The following is an 18,551-nucleotide window of genomic DNA, read 5'->3' as shown; positions in this document are numbered from 1 at the left end:
GAGATGTTGAATTAAACACTAAAATAAGTTGTACACACTTTTAAAAAAATCATTTTTTACAAAGCTTTCAGATGACAGACAATCCCTTTTTCCAAATCTGTCTCCTTACTTCAGAACGGAAATCATTTAAATCGGTTCGTAACACTTATAATACCCTTTATTTGAAGCAGGGATTAAAACCTTAACCGCAACCGTAACCTATAGCCGGTAAAATCCAATTGAAATATTGTAACCGTAACCGGAGCCGTAACCGAAAAAAAAATCTTTTTTACTATAACGAAACCTAAAAACCGAAACCTTTTAAGCCAAAAAAACCGTTTAGTAGCGATTCATTTATAGTTTTAAGCAAGGGACACGAAAAGAATATACATACGTACATTGTACACACACCTGAAAAAAAAGACCAACTTCTAAAATCAAGAACTATCATCTTAAAAATTTTGTTCTTGAAATAAGAGTATTTTATGACCAAATTATTAAACCTAAGATTATTAATCTAAAAAATATTAAAATCTTACTTTAAGAAATTAATATAACATTTATAAAATTACTAAGACGGAATAAAATGTATGAAATTCAAAAAATATATAATAAATATAAAAAATAATTATTTTTTTATAATTTTTATTTTAAAAACATTTATTCTTAAAATAAGAACTTGGGTTTATTGAAAATGTTCTTAAAACCAAGATGTGTTCTCTTTATTTAAGAATATTATGTTCTCAACGCAAGATGAGACCAAAATCTTGATTTTAGAACATTTTTATTATCAGTGACTGTAAGAAGAAAAGTTGACAATTACACCCCCCAATTAATATGTTCAAAATTTTATTTTTGTTAAATAAATTAATATAATAATTAATATAATGTCAGTATGGCAGTTTAAAGTTGTTAGAACGGGTATCCAGTAGTCGGTGTACCGTCGATAGTCATTCCCGCTTGTTGTATTAATTTAACAATATTGATTCTTTTTATATATCTCAGCTCGGAATTTACTAAAATATAACTCTCGGTGTTTCCGATCTGCCTGAACAAAGCGAAGGTACATATCTTCGAGAGTATCATCATTATATCCAGCTTCCTTGGCCACACGTATTATTTCGGTGGCCTTAGTTTCAAATTCTGCTAGTCGATCTTTGGTGAGTTTTTGGTAATAGGTTATTAATTTGGAGAAGTCACCGTTCGTATATTTTTCGTATTGTGGCGAAAATTCAAAATGTTTTATTAGTCTATGAAATTCAAGGCATTGGGTGACATTCTGGATCCAACTTTCGTTTCGAGATCCCCATTGACTGATAAACTTTTGCCAAAATGTAATTTCCTCTTGATGTGCCACTCCGTTGCCCACAGTCGATTTTGCTATGTCTAAAAGACTCTTAACTGAATCCAGATTGATCAGCAAATGAGTCTCTTCAACCAGTTGACTCAAATCATCCCTGAGATTCCCGGTTGGAGCTGCACTCACAAGGATCAGGAAGAGAAGATTTAACGCGACGACAAGTATGAAACGCATTTCTTCAATTTCAATAAAGCACTAAAGACGATGGGCCTTTTGACCACACTATATACGTTTTGGGCTTATTAAAAAGCAATCTTATAATATCAAATATACAACGCGGTTGGCTCACTGACAAAACTTTTCTCACTGAGCCGAATTCTTTGTTCCCTTCGGTTGTCCTCTTCGCTCGACATTATCAACTCCGCTAACCGAACGAACCAGTCCGGTCTCTCAACAACAATTGAAGAGAGCGCTCTTTACAAAGCGTTTGGCAAAAGAGAACCTTGCAATAATGCTCTGCAAAAGGGGTCATTCACTTTTTCATTTTGTTCTCGACTCTTATTAATAAAAGTTGACTTAAGAGAATGATTAAATCTCAAAGAACTTGAAATTGATACTGAAAGTTTCTAAGCAAACAGTCCAAAAAAAGGCTTTTGGTCTGAGTGGAACATCTGTTTCGCGATATCAGAATCAGTTTACACTTTTAACATGGTGTCTGTAAGAAACGGGCTTTTTTCTCTCTGTATAGTAAACACAAAAGCAAACAAATGATCGTGTACCACTCAGAATTGACCGTCCTACGTTGTTCAAGCGACCCATTCGACCGAAGAAGCAGAACATGTCAAAAAGACCAACTTCTTATTATAAGAATACATGTTCTTAAAATTTAAGTCAAGAAATAAAAAAATTAAAAATGAACTTTAAATATGTAATTTTTATTTGTAATTTTTGTTTGTTATCAACCACCACACCCCCAAGCAACAAGTTCACAAATTAATTTATTTTAATTACGTTTTCTTTTTTATTATCTGTAATCGTAATCGAGATCGGGCAAATAATGGCTGTTTAAAGTTGTAAGAACGGGTATCCAGTAGTCGGAGTCTCGTCTCTAGACTTTCCCGTTTGTTTTATTAATTTAACAATATCGATTCTTTTTAAATATATCTACCCGGAGATCATTAAAATATGTCTCCCGGTGTTTTTGTTTTGCCTGAACAAAGCGAAGGTACATTTCTTCCAGTTTATCGTCAGTATATCCAGCTTCCTTGGCCACACGAATGATTTCATTTGCCTTAGTTTCAAATTCAGCCAGTCGATCAGCAACGAGCGCTTTGAATTTGGGTTTCATGTTGGAGAATTCACCGTTCGTAAATTTGTCGGTTATTTTTCGCGTAAAATGTACTCGTTTTACTTGTCTAGTAAATTCGAGGCATTGGGTGACATTCTGTAACCAACTCTCGTTTCGAGATCCCCATTGATTGGTAATATTTTGAAAAAATGTAATTGACCATTGATCTGCCATTCCGTTGTCCACAATCAATTTGGCTAAGTTTAAAAAAAACTTAGCTGAATCCTGATTAATCAGCAAATTAGTCTCTTCAACCAGTTGACTCAAATCATCCCTGAGATTCCCGGTTGAAGACGCACTCACAAGGATCAGGAGAGGAAGACTTAACGCGACGACAAATATGAAACGCATTTCTTCAATTTCAATAAAGCACTAAAGACGATGGGTCTTTTGACCACACTATATACGTTTTGGGCTTATTAAAAAGCAATCTTATAATATCAAATATAATATCCAACGCGGTTGGCTCACTGACAAAACTTCTCTCACTGAGCCGAACTCTTCGTTCCCTTCGGTTGTCCTCTTCGCTCGACATTTTCGGCTCCGCTAACCGAACGAACCAGTCCGGTCTCTCAACAACAATTGAAGAGAGCATTCTTTACAAAGCGTTTGCAAACTTTCATCTCATTGTGTCCGTAAGAAACCGGTCGGTTTCGGACAATTTGAAAGGTTTTATAAATATTAAGAACTTGGCCTCGTCTGACCTTTTTCTGGAAATGGGTCATACACAAATCAGCCCATGGCTCTACTATAGAAGTGCGAATTTTCAATTTTTAGGCCGTAATTTCTTTAAAGTACTTTTATATATATTGAAATTAGTAACGGTTATCCTATGGTCGGGATCTCGACTATAGCCCTTCCCTTTTATTTAAATCTTAAAATGTTTGTTCTATTTATAAGCTTACAATTTTATTAGTTGCGAAATCTTAAGTTTAGTTTAATTTTTAGTTTGGGTAGCATTTGTTATCAGCTTCTGATTATTTGGGAGTCGATGACAAAGGTGAACAGCTTGTACAAAGAATTACCTTTCAGATAAGCATAGGTGTTAGTGTTGTCTGATAAGGAAGCTGCTGAATACGATAGAGAACTAACCTTATAAATAATGTAGATTGATTATTTAAGCAAAGCAGTTTTAGAACAAGTGCTAAGAATCCAACATGTCAATGAATTTTGGCTCTAAAGATGGCATCCTTATTCGGACCATGACCGTGGAGGATTACAAACAGATCGATGAGAGTGTCTATAGTGGAGAACCACTAATCTCCTGTTTTGAGAAGGAAATAAAGGAGATTTATGAAGCGAGGAGGAGCAAATTCGACGACTACCACATCAGTCTGATAGAGAAGGGCGACTGCTTGGTGGCTATCAATGAGAACGACAATGGACGCATTGTCGGACTGGTTCTTGCCTTTGGTAAGGTGCCAAGTGATCTGGTGGAGGAGCACAAGTGGATCACTCAAATGCCAGCATCTCCCCTAAAACGCATTATGATGTTCAATTACGAAGGTAGAGCCAAAGCCAATCTCTTTGAGCGTTACGGAGTCTCCAAGCTCATCTATTCACACATCACCAATGTGAATGCCTCCATGCGAGGAAGGGGAATCGGAACACGTCTGGCTGCTGCTCTCATGGAGTTGGGACGAGCCAGGGGATTTCCCCTGATGACAGCTGCCTGCTCCAGTTTCTATTCGGCTCGACAAAAGGAGGCACTGGGAATGGAATGTGTTTACTCCCAGGCTTACGCAGACTACAAGGATGATGACGGACAAGTCGTATTTAATCCGCCAGCACCTCACACCCAACTACGTATCTTGGCCATCAAACTGTAGACAATATATGTCTGAATCTTTTTTGAGATTATTTCGCGAGTGTTTAAAACTTTGATGTAATGCATCTTTAATTAATTGTGATTAAATATAATACAATTTCAATCAATTATTTTTATTCATTTTAAAAATTTTTACTTCCTTTATTTATAAAATATATTATTATTAAAACTGTGCTCAACTTATTTTAATGTTGGGTTCAAACAACCTTTGATAGCCCCCAAAACTAAATATGCTGATAATCAGTTGCGATTGTGTATGGACTATTTTTGGTCGACCCAGGCCAAAATTGCAATATGTATTAAAAAAAATATATAGATTATATATTTGTGAATATAAATACAAACATGTATTATAAAATATTCATTTTGATAAGCCCAAACGTATGTATATAATGTTTGAAAATGGCACATTGTATTTAGTGTGTTATTGAAATTGAAGAAATGCGTTCCATACTTGTCGTCGCGTTAAGTCTTCCTCTCCTGATCCTTGTGAGCGCGGCTCCGACCGGGAATCTTAAGGACGACTTGAGGCAGCTGGTTGAAGAGACTAATTTGCAAATCAATCAGAAGGAAGTTAATAGCGTTTTTGCCTTAGCCAAATCTATTGTGGACAACAGAGTTGCAGATGAGGAGATAATTACATTTTCGCAAAATTATATCAATAATTGGGGATCTCGAAATGAAAGTTTGTTACAGAATGTCACCCAATGCATCGAATTTCTTAATCAAACAAAACATTTGGATGCTAAAATATATACAGACAACAAATATACGAACGGTGACTACTCCATATTAAACAAAGATTTCACTGAATTTACCAAAGATCGACTAGCAGAATTTGAAACTCAGGCCACCGAAATCATACGTGAGGCCAAGGAAGCTGGATATACTGACGATATCCTCGAAAACAGCTACCGTCGTTTTGCTCAGGCAAACAACGGTGGTTTACGGTATGATTATTTTCATAACATTCGATCTGATATATATGGAAAGCATACATTTTGTTGAATTAAATCAAGCGGAAAAGACTATATACAATTGGGCGCTTGCAGTTTACAACAACTTAAAATAGGCATTACTGCCATTCTATTTTCCCGATCTTATTGTAATTAATCACAATTACAGATAATAAAACTAATGTGTGAACTTATTACTTGGGGGTGTGTTGGTTGATGGGAAACAAAGTGAATCTGCTCTAATGTCAGAGAATTCTGTGTGTCAAATTCGCTTGCTCTATTTCTAGCAGGATAATCTTAGATATCTATACTATTCTTGGAAGGAGTATCATAAAAACCAGATAAACTTTTAATTAAAATCATAACATTAAAGGTAATTTTTTTAATAAAATAGAAAAAAAAAATTTCTTATCCTTATCTTTTGTAATACAAAAATTATAATCGTTACGTTGCCACGTAATGACAAACGGTTTGATATAAAATATTAAAAAAGGAAATTGTATTTCTTTTAATAAATAATTTTTTTTATTTGAAATTTTGATCAAGGCCAATTATTTGAAAAATACAAAATTTAAGATAAATACTCTTGATTTAATTTAAATATATATAAATCCATTCGATGGAGTTGTTTTTAGCTAAAGTCCCTAAAATAATCTATTACATTTCCCTCTAATTGTTGAGTTTCCCCTGCGAATTAAAGAAAGACCAATTTAGTTGACAAGTTTTTAACTGTATTTATATTTGAAAAATATATTTGAAAACAGAAATTCGCAATTTTGACGCATGATAATACAATCAATTCAGACCAGTGTTCAACAGTAAACTAATGATGAATATTAAAAGTCGAGGCAGAGAGTATATATATAAAAATTATAAAAGTATATATTCAAAGGGATCATCTTCGTTTAGTAGCTGCGTCCGAAGAGCGTGTAGAACTTGGGTTTGTTGGTGCAGCTGGGATTGATGCATTTGTCGGTGTCCGCAATGGGCGAGGGTTGATCGAAGGGTATGCACAGCGACTTGGCACCCATGGCCGGAGCACCAGGCTCTGCCTCTTCTCCTCGAGCACTATCCGCTTTAATTTTATCCTCGCAGCTCATGTCACCACAAAAAGGTGTGAGTAGCATGTTCTTCTGCTCGAGCAGATTACAGAAATCGCTCCAGCTCTTCACGATCTTGGTGTGGGATGTGAGATCCAGCTGTGCCTTGGCCAGCATACTCTCGTGTATGGTCTCCAGTAGAGCGGGAATCTTCTTCTCCACATCCGCCAAGGCAATCGTTTGCTTCTCTCCCGTATCACGACGCACGGCAACAATTTGCTTGGCCTTCAGATCCTTGGGACCCAGCTCGATGCGTATGGGAACACCCTTCAGCTCCCAATGATTGAATTTCCAGCCCGGTGAATAATTGTCACGATAATCGCCCTCACAACGCACTCCGGAACCGGTTAGACGCTGTTCCAGCTGCTTGCAGGCATTCAATAGCTCCGCACGCTCCTCATCCTTGGTGCTGACCGTTATCCCACAAGGCACCACTATGGCCTGAACACAGGCCACATGGGGTGGCAAGACCAATCCCTGGTTATCCGCATGCACCATGATCATGACGCCAATGGTGCGTGTGGTAATGCCCCAGGAATTCTGATAGACATACTGCTTCTGTTGTGTCTCTGGATCCTCGTAGACAATCTCAAACATTTTGGAGAAGTTCTGTCCCAAATGATGACTCGTTGCACCCTGTATAGCACGTCCCGAGGCGGATATAAATGCCTCCACCGTTGTCGTATAATCACCGCCAGCGAATTTCTCCTTCTCCGTCTTGCGTCCCTTCACCACGGGTATGGCCAACATATCCGTGTAGACGAGCGCATAAAGATCCAAAATCTCCAGCACCTCCTTGTCCGCCTCGGCCTTGCTTGCGAATGCCGTGTGTCCCTCCTGCCAGAGGAACTCGCGGGTGCGCAGGAACGGTTGAGGATGCTTGAACTCCCAGCGCTACAAACAAAAGAAATCAAAAAAGAACAATTATAATAACAGGTACTTTCCAAAACAAACATTTCGGTAAAAGATCCTTAATGTTTAAGTGTTGTTTTATGAGATATATAAAATTCTCAATTTTTCAATGCTTCAAAGGTTAAGGGTCCATTAATATGGGAACCGAAATCCAGAGGTCAACATTTTTTTGAACAAATTTAATAAAATTTAAATGCAGCATAAATTCAGTGGCCAAATCATGAAAAAAATGACATTTCGTTTAAAAATCGGTTTAGTTTTGACAAAGTTATGACTGTTTGAAGTTGGTCAGTCTTAGGATCTAGCAACTTTACAAGTCAAAATTTTTGTCCAATTTCACATGATTTTTTACAGAAATATGAAACTGCTCAGAATCAAATTTAGAGTGTTTTTTTATACTAATTACGGTATAAGGAGTTGATTAAAACTGAAAACTTAAGATTTAAAATTTTCAATTTTCAAAAATTCAAAGGGGGGACCCTTACCATCGATATCGAATTTTGGTCAAAAATAATTAATTTTTCTAAATGAACAAAATTTAAATGCAGAATGAATTTGGAGGTCAAATCATGATCAAAATGACATTCCGCTTGAAAATCGGTTCAGTTTTGATCAAGTTATGACTGTTTGAAGTTGGTCAGTCTTAGGATCTTGCAACTTTACAAGTCAAAATTTTTGTCCAATTTCACTCGATTTTTTTCAGAAAAATGAAACTGCTCAGAACCAAATTTAAAGTGTTTTTTTATACTAATTACGATATAAGGAGTTGATTAAAACTGAAAACATAAGATTTAAAATTTTGAATTTTTAAAATTTCAAAGGGGGGACCCTTAGCATTGAAATCGAAATTGAGAGCATAATATTTTTTTTAACGAACTTAATAAAGTTTGAATGCAGCATAAATTCAGGGGCCAAATCATGAACAAAATGACATTTCGTTTGAAAATCGGTTTAGTTTTGACAAAGTTATGACAGTTGACAAATCAGAATCTGCAGGAATATGCTTACCACAACATTGTTCCATTGGTTGAGGCGAATGGGCAGATCTCGGTAGGACTGAATCCACTTGGCATAGGCGGGATACATGACCGTCTCGGAGGTGGGACGCACTGCAATTGGTTCGGCCAGTTCGGAGTCTCCGGATTTGGTTACCCACGCCACTTCCGGTGCAAAGTCCGCAATGTGCGTCTTCTCACGCTCCAAGGCCGCCTTGGAGACAAAGATAGGGAAGTAGCATTCCTTGACACCCATGCGAGTGATCTCGCCATCGAACCAGTTCTTGATGCTCTTCCAAATGGCAAAGGACCAATGACGCAGGATATAACAGCCGGAGACATCGTAGTATTCAATAAGTTCACCCTTGGTGATCACCTGGGAATACCAGTCGGGCAGATTCTCCTCCTTGGTAGCCTCCAGACCCAAACGGGTTTGTTTCTTAACGCCAGCTGAGGCATCTGGTTTGGCAGAAGTTGATGCATCCTTTTTCGCTGGCTTGGCGGCCTTCTGTTGTGGTTCCTTGGCTGCCTTTTTGACGGCACCACCGTTACCACCACGTCCGGCTACGGGAAAATCGGTGCCGGTTAGCTCCTTGTACTTGGCCTTGAGTGCCAGCAGTTTGCGCACTTCCTCATCAATCACATCCTTGGCGGCATCCTTGCTGCCCTTAACGGCACGCACCTTTTCTCCTTGGGCATTTATGTCCAGCGTAAGCTGATCCTTTTCCGAGGTTGCCATCTTCACGGTTCCCTATACGAATGTCGAAAAATATTATTCATAATACGAATACTCGGATATACAAATTAGGAAAACAAAATTATAACGCGTTTAATATGAAAACAAAAATTAGGAAACCAAAAATAAGGAATTTTGTTATTAGGAATTCAAAAATAAATAAAAAATATTTTATGATAATTGCGCGATTTTCTACATATTTTCTTAATTTTTATAACCATTTTCCTAATTCTTGTCCTTCCAATTGTATTTTCCCAAATTTAATTTTGTAATAATATTGTTCCTAATTTTAACTATTCCTAATCACAATTCCTTGTTTTGGCATTTAATAATGTTTTTCTTCCAAAGTTTTTGTATTTTGTTTATGTAGTGTGAATATTTTTCTTAGTTTAATTTCCTTAATTTACCATCCTATTTTTTCCCATTTTGTTTTCCCAACTTTTATTTTCTAATAACATTGTTCCTAATCTTAACTATTCCTAATATTTATTTCCTAATAACATAATTCCTTATTTTGGCATTTCCTAATGTTTTCTTCGAAATGTTTTGTTTCTAATTTTTCTTGGTTCAATTTCCAAAGCTATGATCCTATTTTTTATTTCTTATCTTGGTTTCCTTAATTTTTGGTCTTAGTTTTTCATTTGCTTTTTGTGTAATTCCTTAGAAAACATTCGAAATTCTTATGCGGTACCCACCTCCACTTTCACCTCCACTTTGGCGTCTGGTGTCCAATCCTTGCCACTGAGCTGCTTGTATTCAGCTTTTAATGCGAGCAGGGATTTAACTTCAATGTCTATCGATGCCTTGGCTGCCTTGGCAGATTTCAATTGACGTATTTTATCGCCCTGAAGTTGGATTTTATTGAGTATACCCTGTATGTCACTGCTGGAACTCTCGGCTGTCAGATCCACGGTGGCAACGGGAGTGGGAGTGGCAGCAACTGTGCCCGGTTTCCACTCCTGGCCCGTCAGACTCTTGTAATCCGTTTTCAGTGCCAGCAGCAGCTTCACCTCTGCGTCAATTTGAGATTTCTCCGCTTTGGCTGATTTCAATTGCCTGATTTTGTCACCCTGCTGACTGATCTTGTCCAGCAATGTGCTGACGGAGCTGACAGCTGCCGGTTCCGGTGATTTCTCCTGCTTAACCGTAACGCCAGCTGCAACGGGAGCTGTGACTCCGGGTTTCCAATCGCTGCCGCTGAGTTGCTTGTAATCCGCCTTAAGACTGAGCAGCGTCTTCACAGCTGCATCAATGGTTGCCTTATCCGATTTGGCGGATTTTAGTTCACGCACTTTGTCACCCTGGGCGGCAATTTGGTTTAGGATATCAGCAATGCCAGTGGCAGCTGGAGCGGAAGAGGAAGCAGGAACGGAAACTGAACTTGCAGCTGGTGCTACAGTCTGACCTATAGGAACATAAATTCAGACTTTAAATCGATTCTTATAAACTTTACTATAAAAAACTACATAGATTTTGATAATTTAATAATTTTTAAAAATAGTCATCAATGATCTGATTTTATAAAAATCAGACTCTAATCTTTACAAAAATAATTTTATATAATATAGTAAATAAATATTTTCAATTACCCGAAATGATTTAATGATTTTTAAAAAATATTCATCAATGAACATGAATATTTTTTTTTTTTTTAGTAATTTTAGTACCTTTGACTGTAATATTTATAAAAATAATTTTATAAAATGCATTTAAGGAATATTTTCGGGTAATTATATAAAAATCTGACTGTAATTTAATAAAAAAAATGTGTATGCAATGAAATAAAAAAGTCCTTATAAAAGGAACTATACATTATTATTTATTACCTTTACTTGATTCATCGCGAAATGAATAAAAAAGATACATGAGCAATAGTTTGTAATCTATCTTTTTGTGATTTGTTAAATTGCTTTGGGTTACTTTTATAAGGAATTGCAACAATTGCGAAAAATACTTAACAAATTCATTAACTATAAAACGATTTTTATTTTGATCAAAAAGCAAAATCATCAATGATCATTATTGTTGTTTAATGGAGCTCGATTGAATTCGACTGATCGTAAAAAAAAAGATCCAAATTATCATTTCTTGGATACATATTTTTAAATCACAACTGACCTGGTTTCCAATCCTGTCCAGTTAAGGTCTTAAATTGAGCCTTCAATTCCAGTAAATGTTTCACAGCCGCGTCGATCTCAGTTTTTGCTGCCTTTTTGCTCTTTAAATCACGCACCAAATCACCCTGTTTCACAATGCTGGTGTTTACTGTGGCAGCGTCGTTGCTTGCAGGAGGAGCAGCTGTTGAGGGAGGAGCAACATTTGTTGTTGTTTGTCCTGGTTTCCAATCCGTTCCACTCGCTGCTTTGTAATCCGCTTTCAGAGCAAGCAGCTTTTTAACAGCCACATCAATTTCTGCCTTTGGCGACTTTTTGCCTTTTAAATCACGCACTAAATCGCCTTGTTGCACAATTTGTTTATCCAAATCGGCGGATTTCGATGTTGCAGCGTTGGCAGTTTTATTGTTGGCAGTCTGTTAAACAGAAATAATTAATCAGAATGATGAAATCAAATGAAAATGCCAATGTGTTTTGCAGACGTGTCAACAACATTAAATGTGCACCTTTTCAGCCTCGTTAACTCTTCTTCAGCTTCTGTTAACTCTTCTTCTTCTACGTCTTGTTCACTTATCGCTTATCGTTATCGAAAGAGAAAGCAATCGCAAGCTCAGTCTGCAGACAAACAGGTTTTGCTTTTGCTCGATGTTACACGTATCTGCGCGTTAGAGATGAGCAACAATACATGTAATAGTAACTGTGACTGTGACAATTGCCAATGGCAAACTTGTGACATTTTATTTATTTACTTATATATTTTCTATTTATTTTTTTATTTAATGTATTTAATGCCGAAATATTAAAAATTTTCTATAACAATACATTTATCTATTAATCTGATTTTCCAAGCCTGGGGCAAATGAGTTCTAAGGGATTTATATATTTTCTTGTGAACAAAAAAACTTGATATGACGATAAACTGATTGTTAACAAGCGGTTTAATCAAGTAATTTCAGCTCTCAAAAAATAAACCCATTTCTAAAATAATTATACATAAAATTATAATTTGCTGTCTTTTTTGATGGAAAATCCCAAATCGTAGAATTTTGTTCAACGGTCATAAACAAATAATAAATCGGGGAATTTCGTCTTAATAGGGTCATAAAACAGCCTTTGACAGTCCCAAAACTGGACATTATGATAATACACGTACTCGTACGCAATTGGATGCTGATAAGTGCGAATTCAAATTATATATACTATCTAGTAAATTTGTATAAGCTTAACCAATCATTTAAAAAAAAACCCGGTAAATGGAGTTCAGTTTTTAGGGTTTTTTTAAAACTAATAAGAATGCGTTTCATTCTCGTTGTCAGTCTTGCTCTTTTGGTATGTATCCTGAAAAGGACAGGGACAAACGATTCTAGACAACAATATGATTGATCTACCGAATATGGAAAAGATGCAGCTTTTTGTCGATTATAATCATAATCAAAATAATAATAATTATTGGGGATCTCGAAGTGAAAGTTTGGCACAAGATAACAACCAATTTCTTAAGATTATAGTGGATTTTATGACTATCTTCTCTAAATATCCATATCCAAAGGAAAAAATCCAAAAAAAAAAAAAAACCCCCCAAATTCGTTTAACAGAACGACAAATTCTTGCAACATTTCAAAACAGATATGAAACGAAAAATAACTGCAAAATAAATGTAACTGACATAACAAAATTTAAACAAATTGTTTTTTATATTTTGAATATGCTGATTTTGGTAAGTACCATTAACAGGAACCGTAACGAGCCATTTTCGAAAACTTTAAAATCTTATAGCTTTGTCAGAACTTAACCGATTCCCTTTCGGAATGTAAATTTTATATCATATGAATGTTAGGTCGTAAATTAAGCATTAGTAAAGACCGATCGTTCTGTTGTCAGTATCCAGGAACCTGCGTACCAAATTTAAAAAAAGCTATACAGGCCTGTTTCGAATTCCGAACGTTTTCATAAAGTAAAAACGACACAAAAACGAACGTTTTACAATTTGCTGTTCCCAATTCCGACCGAAATGGACTTGTTTTTACATTTGGAACTCAGTTTCGAAAACGTTTCGATATTTCATGTTAAATATAGCACATAGAATCTATATTAGACTATTTCGTTGCTCGAATTTTATTTATCAATTAAAGTAACTCTAGCAGCTTTCGATTGCGGGAGGTAGTATCGTTAGCAAAAAGTAAAGTTAAGTTCAGAACAGCTCGGTTTAGTCATTGCCGCTCGGCTTAAACAGTTGAAGTAGTGATGTTAAACTATTTTGAAAATGTTCAAGGTATTTTAAATTTTCAGTTTAGTGTTTAAGGGACTTATTTTAATGCTTTTTGTATCATTTACTTTTGAGTCCGCTCGCTTAACAACACACGTTTTGAAAGCGACAATTCTTGTCGATTTGCGAAATTCGGAACAGCAATCAACTCGATTTGCGGCAATTCCACTCTTCTTCGGAATTGGGAACAGGCCCGATAATATGGTGTCTTATCTGCTGGAAAATCCTAATTTGCTGTTTTGCATTCACCGAACAAATAACAAACAGATTTAATTGATTTTCATAGCACGGAAATTTGGTTGATTCTGGGTTAAAAGGGTCAAAAAAACATTTGTTGATAGCCTCAAATTTTGACATTATGTCCAAATTCATATTAATACTATCTGGGTAAATTTGATTAAGCTCTTCAATTCGTATATATAAGCCGGTGAATGGTATTCTGATTTTAGTGTGCTTTTTTAAACTAATAAGAATGCGGATTATTCACGTCACAGTCAGTCTCGCTCTCTTGGTATGTACCCTTAAAAGAACAGGGACAATATAAGTTATTATAATACTTGAGGTGATTGCAGGTCATCGTGAGTGCTGTTCCTGTCTTCAATCTCACGGATGAGCTACAGGACGCTGCTGATCAGGCTGTTATCAGGATATATCAGAATAATATAAGGCGAATCTTTTCCATGGCCAAAAAGATTCTAGACAACAATATGATGGTACCATATGATATGAAAAAGATGCAGCATTTTGTCAATCATTGGGAATCCCAAAATGAAAGTATGGCACAAAATATCAGCCAAGTCAAGACGTTTGAAACAGATTTTGAGGAAATTGTGTCTAAATATCCAGAAGGTAGTCCAGTAAAGAATGTCGTGTCCGCAACATTGCCGAAGCTGGCAGAACATTTTTCCGATGTATCAGATAAATTTGAGAGTAGGTTTACTGAAGTGATACGTGGGGCCAAAGAAGCTGGATACACTGACGATTACATCGAAGAAGTATGCAGGAAATTTAAGGAGAAAAATTCTGTTATTAAAAACATGTATCTCTATTCGTGGCTACTTAATCTGCAAGTTTTTTTTAACTCTATATTTAATTGGTGAGCAAAATTTAAAAAAGAAGAATAAAATCAAATAAAATATTAGAATTTCACAGATCTTTAAATCTTTAAGTTCTCAATAAATTGTAAGGGTTTAATAACTGCGAAAATGTGCTTAAGGTTGACTTAGTTGACTTGTCTGGATTTCAATCAGCTAATGATTAAGTGTGTATTATGACTCTTTGTTGCTGTGAGAGCGAAACAAAAAATCAGTACGTGAGAAAAATGATAACAATGTTGAACTTATCATCTTAGGATCCTTTGCTATACTTTAGTCACAGCTATATGATAGTCGCCCGATTTGAACGAACTTCGGCCAGGATGGACAAAACCAATTTAAATGCATATTCTATCGGTTTGATTAAGATATCTTAACAAACCAAAAACTTTTTCATAGTAAAGCTTTATTTTCGATGTATCGTTCCTATGGCAGCTATATGATATGGTGGTCCGATCTAAAAATAAAAACAAACTTGATCTGCCTATGATATCCAGGAACCTACATACCAAGTTTGAAGTCTATATCTCTTATGGTTTCTGAGATCGATGGGCTCAGGGCTTAAAATTAAAAATAATCATTATCTCTTGAGTCTTATAATAAAACTTATAATGATTACAGTGTCGCTGATTTAAGTGAATAAATTGAGTACTCACGTTTGTTTTGGCCACCGACGCTGTAGCTGCTGCATTGATCTTGAGTCCTGAGGTGGGCACATCCTTGGTGTGGCCATCGGGAATGGAGAAGAGTATGATGGGCGAGGCGACATTGGTATAGGGACTAGGAGGAGCATAGGCGTTGTCCACCTTAAAGAAGCCGCGACGTTGCAACTGAATAATGTCACCCTTTTTGCACTTCTTGAGCTCGGGATCACCGAGCATTTTAACCTCATGACGTGTCTGGTGGCCAATGAATTGCTTAAAGTCCTCATCCTTGCCCAGCACCGCTTTGCTGATAATGTTATCAAAGTAGACACAATGTGTGGGCGGATAAGCATTGGAGTCCTCTTCAACGGCGAGCCAAGTGAGTTTCAGTGTCTTCTTAAAGTCCTTGTTGTCCAAATTGAGTGCTGCATCCACCGAAGTGATGTTGCCACTTGCATCCTTGTGCACCTTCTTGATGAGCAAGTTGCCCCAGTTGATGAAGGTGGCATTTTCGCCCTCCTTCAGCGCCTCCGCGTCCACGTAGTCAATGTAGATGCGTGGACCCAAGGTGACCGTCTTGGTGCCCAGCTTATCATCCTTGGGATGCACTGGCACCTGAACCTGCTCCAACTTGGCGCCTGCCACATTCACAACGATGCGTTTGTCGTGCTCCAAGGCCGTGTAACGTGGTGCAATGGGATCGATTACCTTCTTGTTGAACGCCCAGATCTTGTCCCAGTTCATAAAGACCACAGATTTACTGCTGCCCTGGGCAATGATGAACTCCTTGAGCCCCTCGACGGTCATGCCCCTGCGCAGGATACCACGCACCGTGGGAAAACGTGGATCATCCCAGCCATCCACCAGACCAGAGTCCACAAACCAAGTTAACTTCCTTTTCGATAACACCGTATTTGTCATATTGAGGCGACTGTATTCCCAAATATAAGGTTTGCGAAGCTTCAATGCATCAATAAACCAATAGAATTGATCGTCACGATCGTGATATTCCATGGTACGCAGTGTGTGGGTAACATTCTCAATGGCATCCACAATGGGGCAGGCAAAATCATAGGTGGGATATACCCTAAAAAAAAAAAGAAATGATTTCCTTTAGTAATTTGAATATCAAATTATCTAACTTCTACATAAAACTCTTTGTCCTGACTGGCTCACTGATCATTGCACAGTCCAAATCATACGACCTAGGAGTCTGAAATTTTCACACAACATAGTTGAGATAATTTTATTGACACTTCAAGAAAATTACTAAGTATGAAAGACTTACAGATATTCGATTTTTTTTATATTTTAAATCCTGGCAAATTTTTGTAAATATCAAATTACTATATCAAATAGATTCCATAGAAAAAATGGGATCCAAAATAACCTTTAGTATGAAAAATTTTTGCTTTTGCACGCCAAATCTAGCCCTTTTCTGGCCAAATCTAGCTTTATTCTTTAACCTCATCTGTTGATTTTCCCGCTAATTTCAATCGGGTAATACCGGTTAAAGGTAACGGTTGCGATTACGGTTTTAACGACTATATACTAACTTGTACTTGGTGCCGGTGCGTGGATGCGGTTCGTTCTTGCAGCGGTAGATGGTGGGATCCCGCAGGCATCCGTTGGGCGAGGACATGTCGATCTTGGCGCGCACACAGCACTTTTGTCCAGCCTCGGTGCCTTGCAGCATCTGCTGCCACATTTCCAGATTCTTGTTAACAGCTTAAAGAAAGAGTTTAAGATTATTAAGTATAATGGAATCGAGGATTAAGTTAAAGTCTTACAGTTGGAACGATTTGCCGACTCGACGCGCTGTTCGCGTTCTAGTTTCATCTGCTCGGGCGGCGTATCATCCACATAGGCCTTGTTCTCCTTGATCAACTGAACACAGTAATCCAGCATGAGATCAAAGTAGTTGGAGGTATGGGTAAAGACATCTGGTTTGATCTGCAGCAGCTCCAGATCACCGAGTATAACATTCTCAAATTCCACAGTCTCTTTGGCGGGATTGGTGTCGTCGAAGCGCATGATTAAGGTGCCCTGGAAGGCCAGGGCGTAGTATTGATTTAAAAGCGCCGCCTTGGCGTGTCCAATGTGCAGATAACCGGATGCCTCTGGCGGAAAACGCACCACAACTTTGCCCATCTCCGCGCCAGGAAGTTCCACAAATTTGCCCTCCTGTTTGCGCTCTCCGCCTCCGCTCTTGGGAGCAGCAATTGTGCGCTTGACACGTGCCTCTTCCGGCAGAGATTGCAGCACTTTTTGAATTAACGGCTGTGCGCTGATCAAATCAAACCAACGCTGCACATGCGGGGGAATCCCCTTAGTCGCCAGAAACTCGTAGCGTGAATACATCTCATTAAAGAGCGCAAAGTCCGCAATTGTCAATTTATTCGCCACCAGATAAGTCACAGGCGCAATGGATTTATCCAGAAATTCCAGCGCCCAGGAGATGTCATCCTCGCAGGTGAGTGAAAAGGACAGCCAGTGGTCGATTTGTGTGCGCTCTATTGCCGTCTCACCATACAGCTTGTAGGCGGGGGCAGCACGTGCCAAGGCGCGCAACACATCGTTGTTGGAGTGGCAGATGATTATCCGGTTATCCGGAAATTGCAGCGACGTCTCCTTCCCCCAAACAATTTCCACGGGCACCGTTGCATTAATCAAATGCGCCGTTGCCAAGCCGCCTGTAATTCATTGATTGATTGTAATTAATTGATAACAAAAAAACTGATGCAATATATCCACATATTTTGTATATATGTACATATGTATTTATAGATAAAAACTCTTGATTGCATTTACACCATAACCTTAGAATATTGCTAGTCTATTTATACATTAAGCAGAGCATTTATAAATAACACTTACTTATGGGCGGATTGTTTACATTTGCCTTCAGTTTTATTGACATTTCGTATTATTCTTTTTGCAAACTAGACGCAACTTATGAAATTGCACGCTTTTTATATACGTCATACGCGGCAGGCTACCACCCGGTTCAAAGCTTGCCACCCTGCAAAATTTAACGATCCGGCACTATGTACCACAGCTGATTTCAGATGTGCAGCTCTGATAAGTGGGCTGCCAACTTGTTTTACTGACTGTCGCAAGGAAGAGCGGGCTGGCAGGCTGGGCTCACGGACTCAAGCCATGTTTCAGATTGCGATAGATCAATTTTCAAAATAATATAAATTTCTGCAACTTCTATAATTTTAAAATTTTTAATTTCTCATTTTAGGTGTGCGCCTGGAGCCGATTAAGCTGCTGAGC

The 18,551-nt window shown here is 37.6% G+C and overlaps 2 protein-coding genes across 2 annotated transcripts; one reads left to right on the top strand and one right to left on the bottom strand.

Annotated features, from left to right (window-relative positions):
* Positions 1–3,745: 3,745 nt before the first annotated feature.
* On the top strand, positions 3,746–4,512 carry LOC117791261 (dopamine N-acetyltransferase-like). Its single transcript, XM_034630967.1, has one exon. The coding sequence runs from the start codon at positions 3,785–3,787 to the stop codon at positions 4,454–4,456; it is 672 nt and encodes a 223-aa protein (XP_034486858.1). The 5' UTR covers positions 3,746–3,784; the 3' UTR covers positions 4,457–4,512.
* Positions 4,513–6,123: 1,611 nt separating this feature from the next.
* Positions 6,124–18,310, bottom strand: LOC117791259 (bifunctional glutamate/proline--tRNA ligase). Its single transcript, XM_034630965.1, has 8 exons — positions 18,150–18,310; positions 17,063–17,965; positions 16,829–17,000; positions 15,285–16,359; positions 11,273–11,684; positions 9,850–10,559; positions 8,432–9,169; positions 6,124–7,405 (listed from the first exon to the last, which is right to left on the bottom strand). Exons 1-8 carry the CDS (start codon positions 18,190–18,192, stop codon positions 6,317–6,319), a joined length of 5,142 nt encoding a protein of 1,713 aa, XP_034486856.1. The 5' UTR covers positions 18,193–18,310; the 3' UTR covers positions 6,124–6,316.
* Positions 18,311–18,551: the final 241 nt, after the last annotated feature.

The sequence above is a fragment of the Drosophila innubila genome, assembly GCF_004354385.1.
Source record: "Drosophila innubila isolate TH190305 chromosome 3R unlocalized genomic scaffold, UK_Dinn_1.0 2_E_3R, whole genome shotgun sequence".
NCBI classification, from domain to species: domain Eukaryota; kingdom Metazoa; phylum Arthropoda; class Insecta; order Diptera; family Drosophilidae; genus Drosophila; species Drosophila innubila.
This window is presented reverse-complemented; position numbering and strand designations above follow the sequence as displayed.

Bases quoted from the DNA above. Each gene is read 5' to 3' on its own strand.
- LOC117791261 (XM_034630967.1), top strand. From the start codon at position 3,785: ATGTCAATGAATTTTGGCTCTAAAGATGGCATCCTTATTCGGACCATG.
- LOC117791259 (XM_034630965.1), bottom strand. From the start codon at position 18,192: ATGTCAATAAAACTGAAGGCAAATGTAAACAATCCGCCCATAA. The intron at 16,360-16,828 runs GTTAGTATATAG...TTTTTTTTTTAG, and splicing joins CGCACCGGCACCAAGTACAA to GGTATATCCCACCTATGATT. The intron at 11,685-15,284 runs GTGAGTACTCAA...TCTGTTTAACAG, and splicing joins CGTCGGTGGCCAAAACAAAC to ACTGCCAACAATAAAACTGC.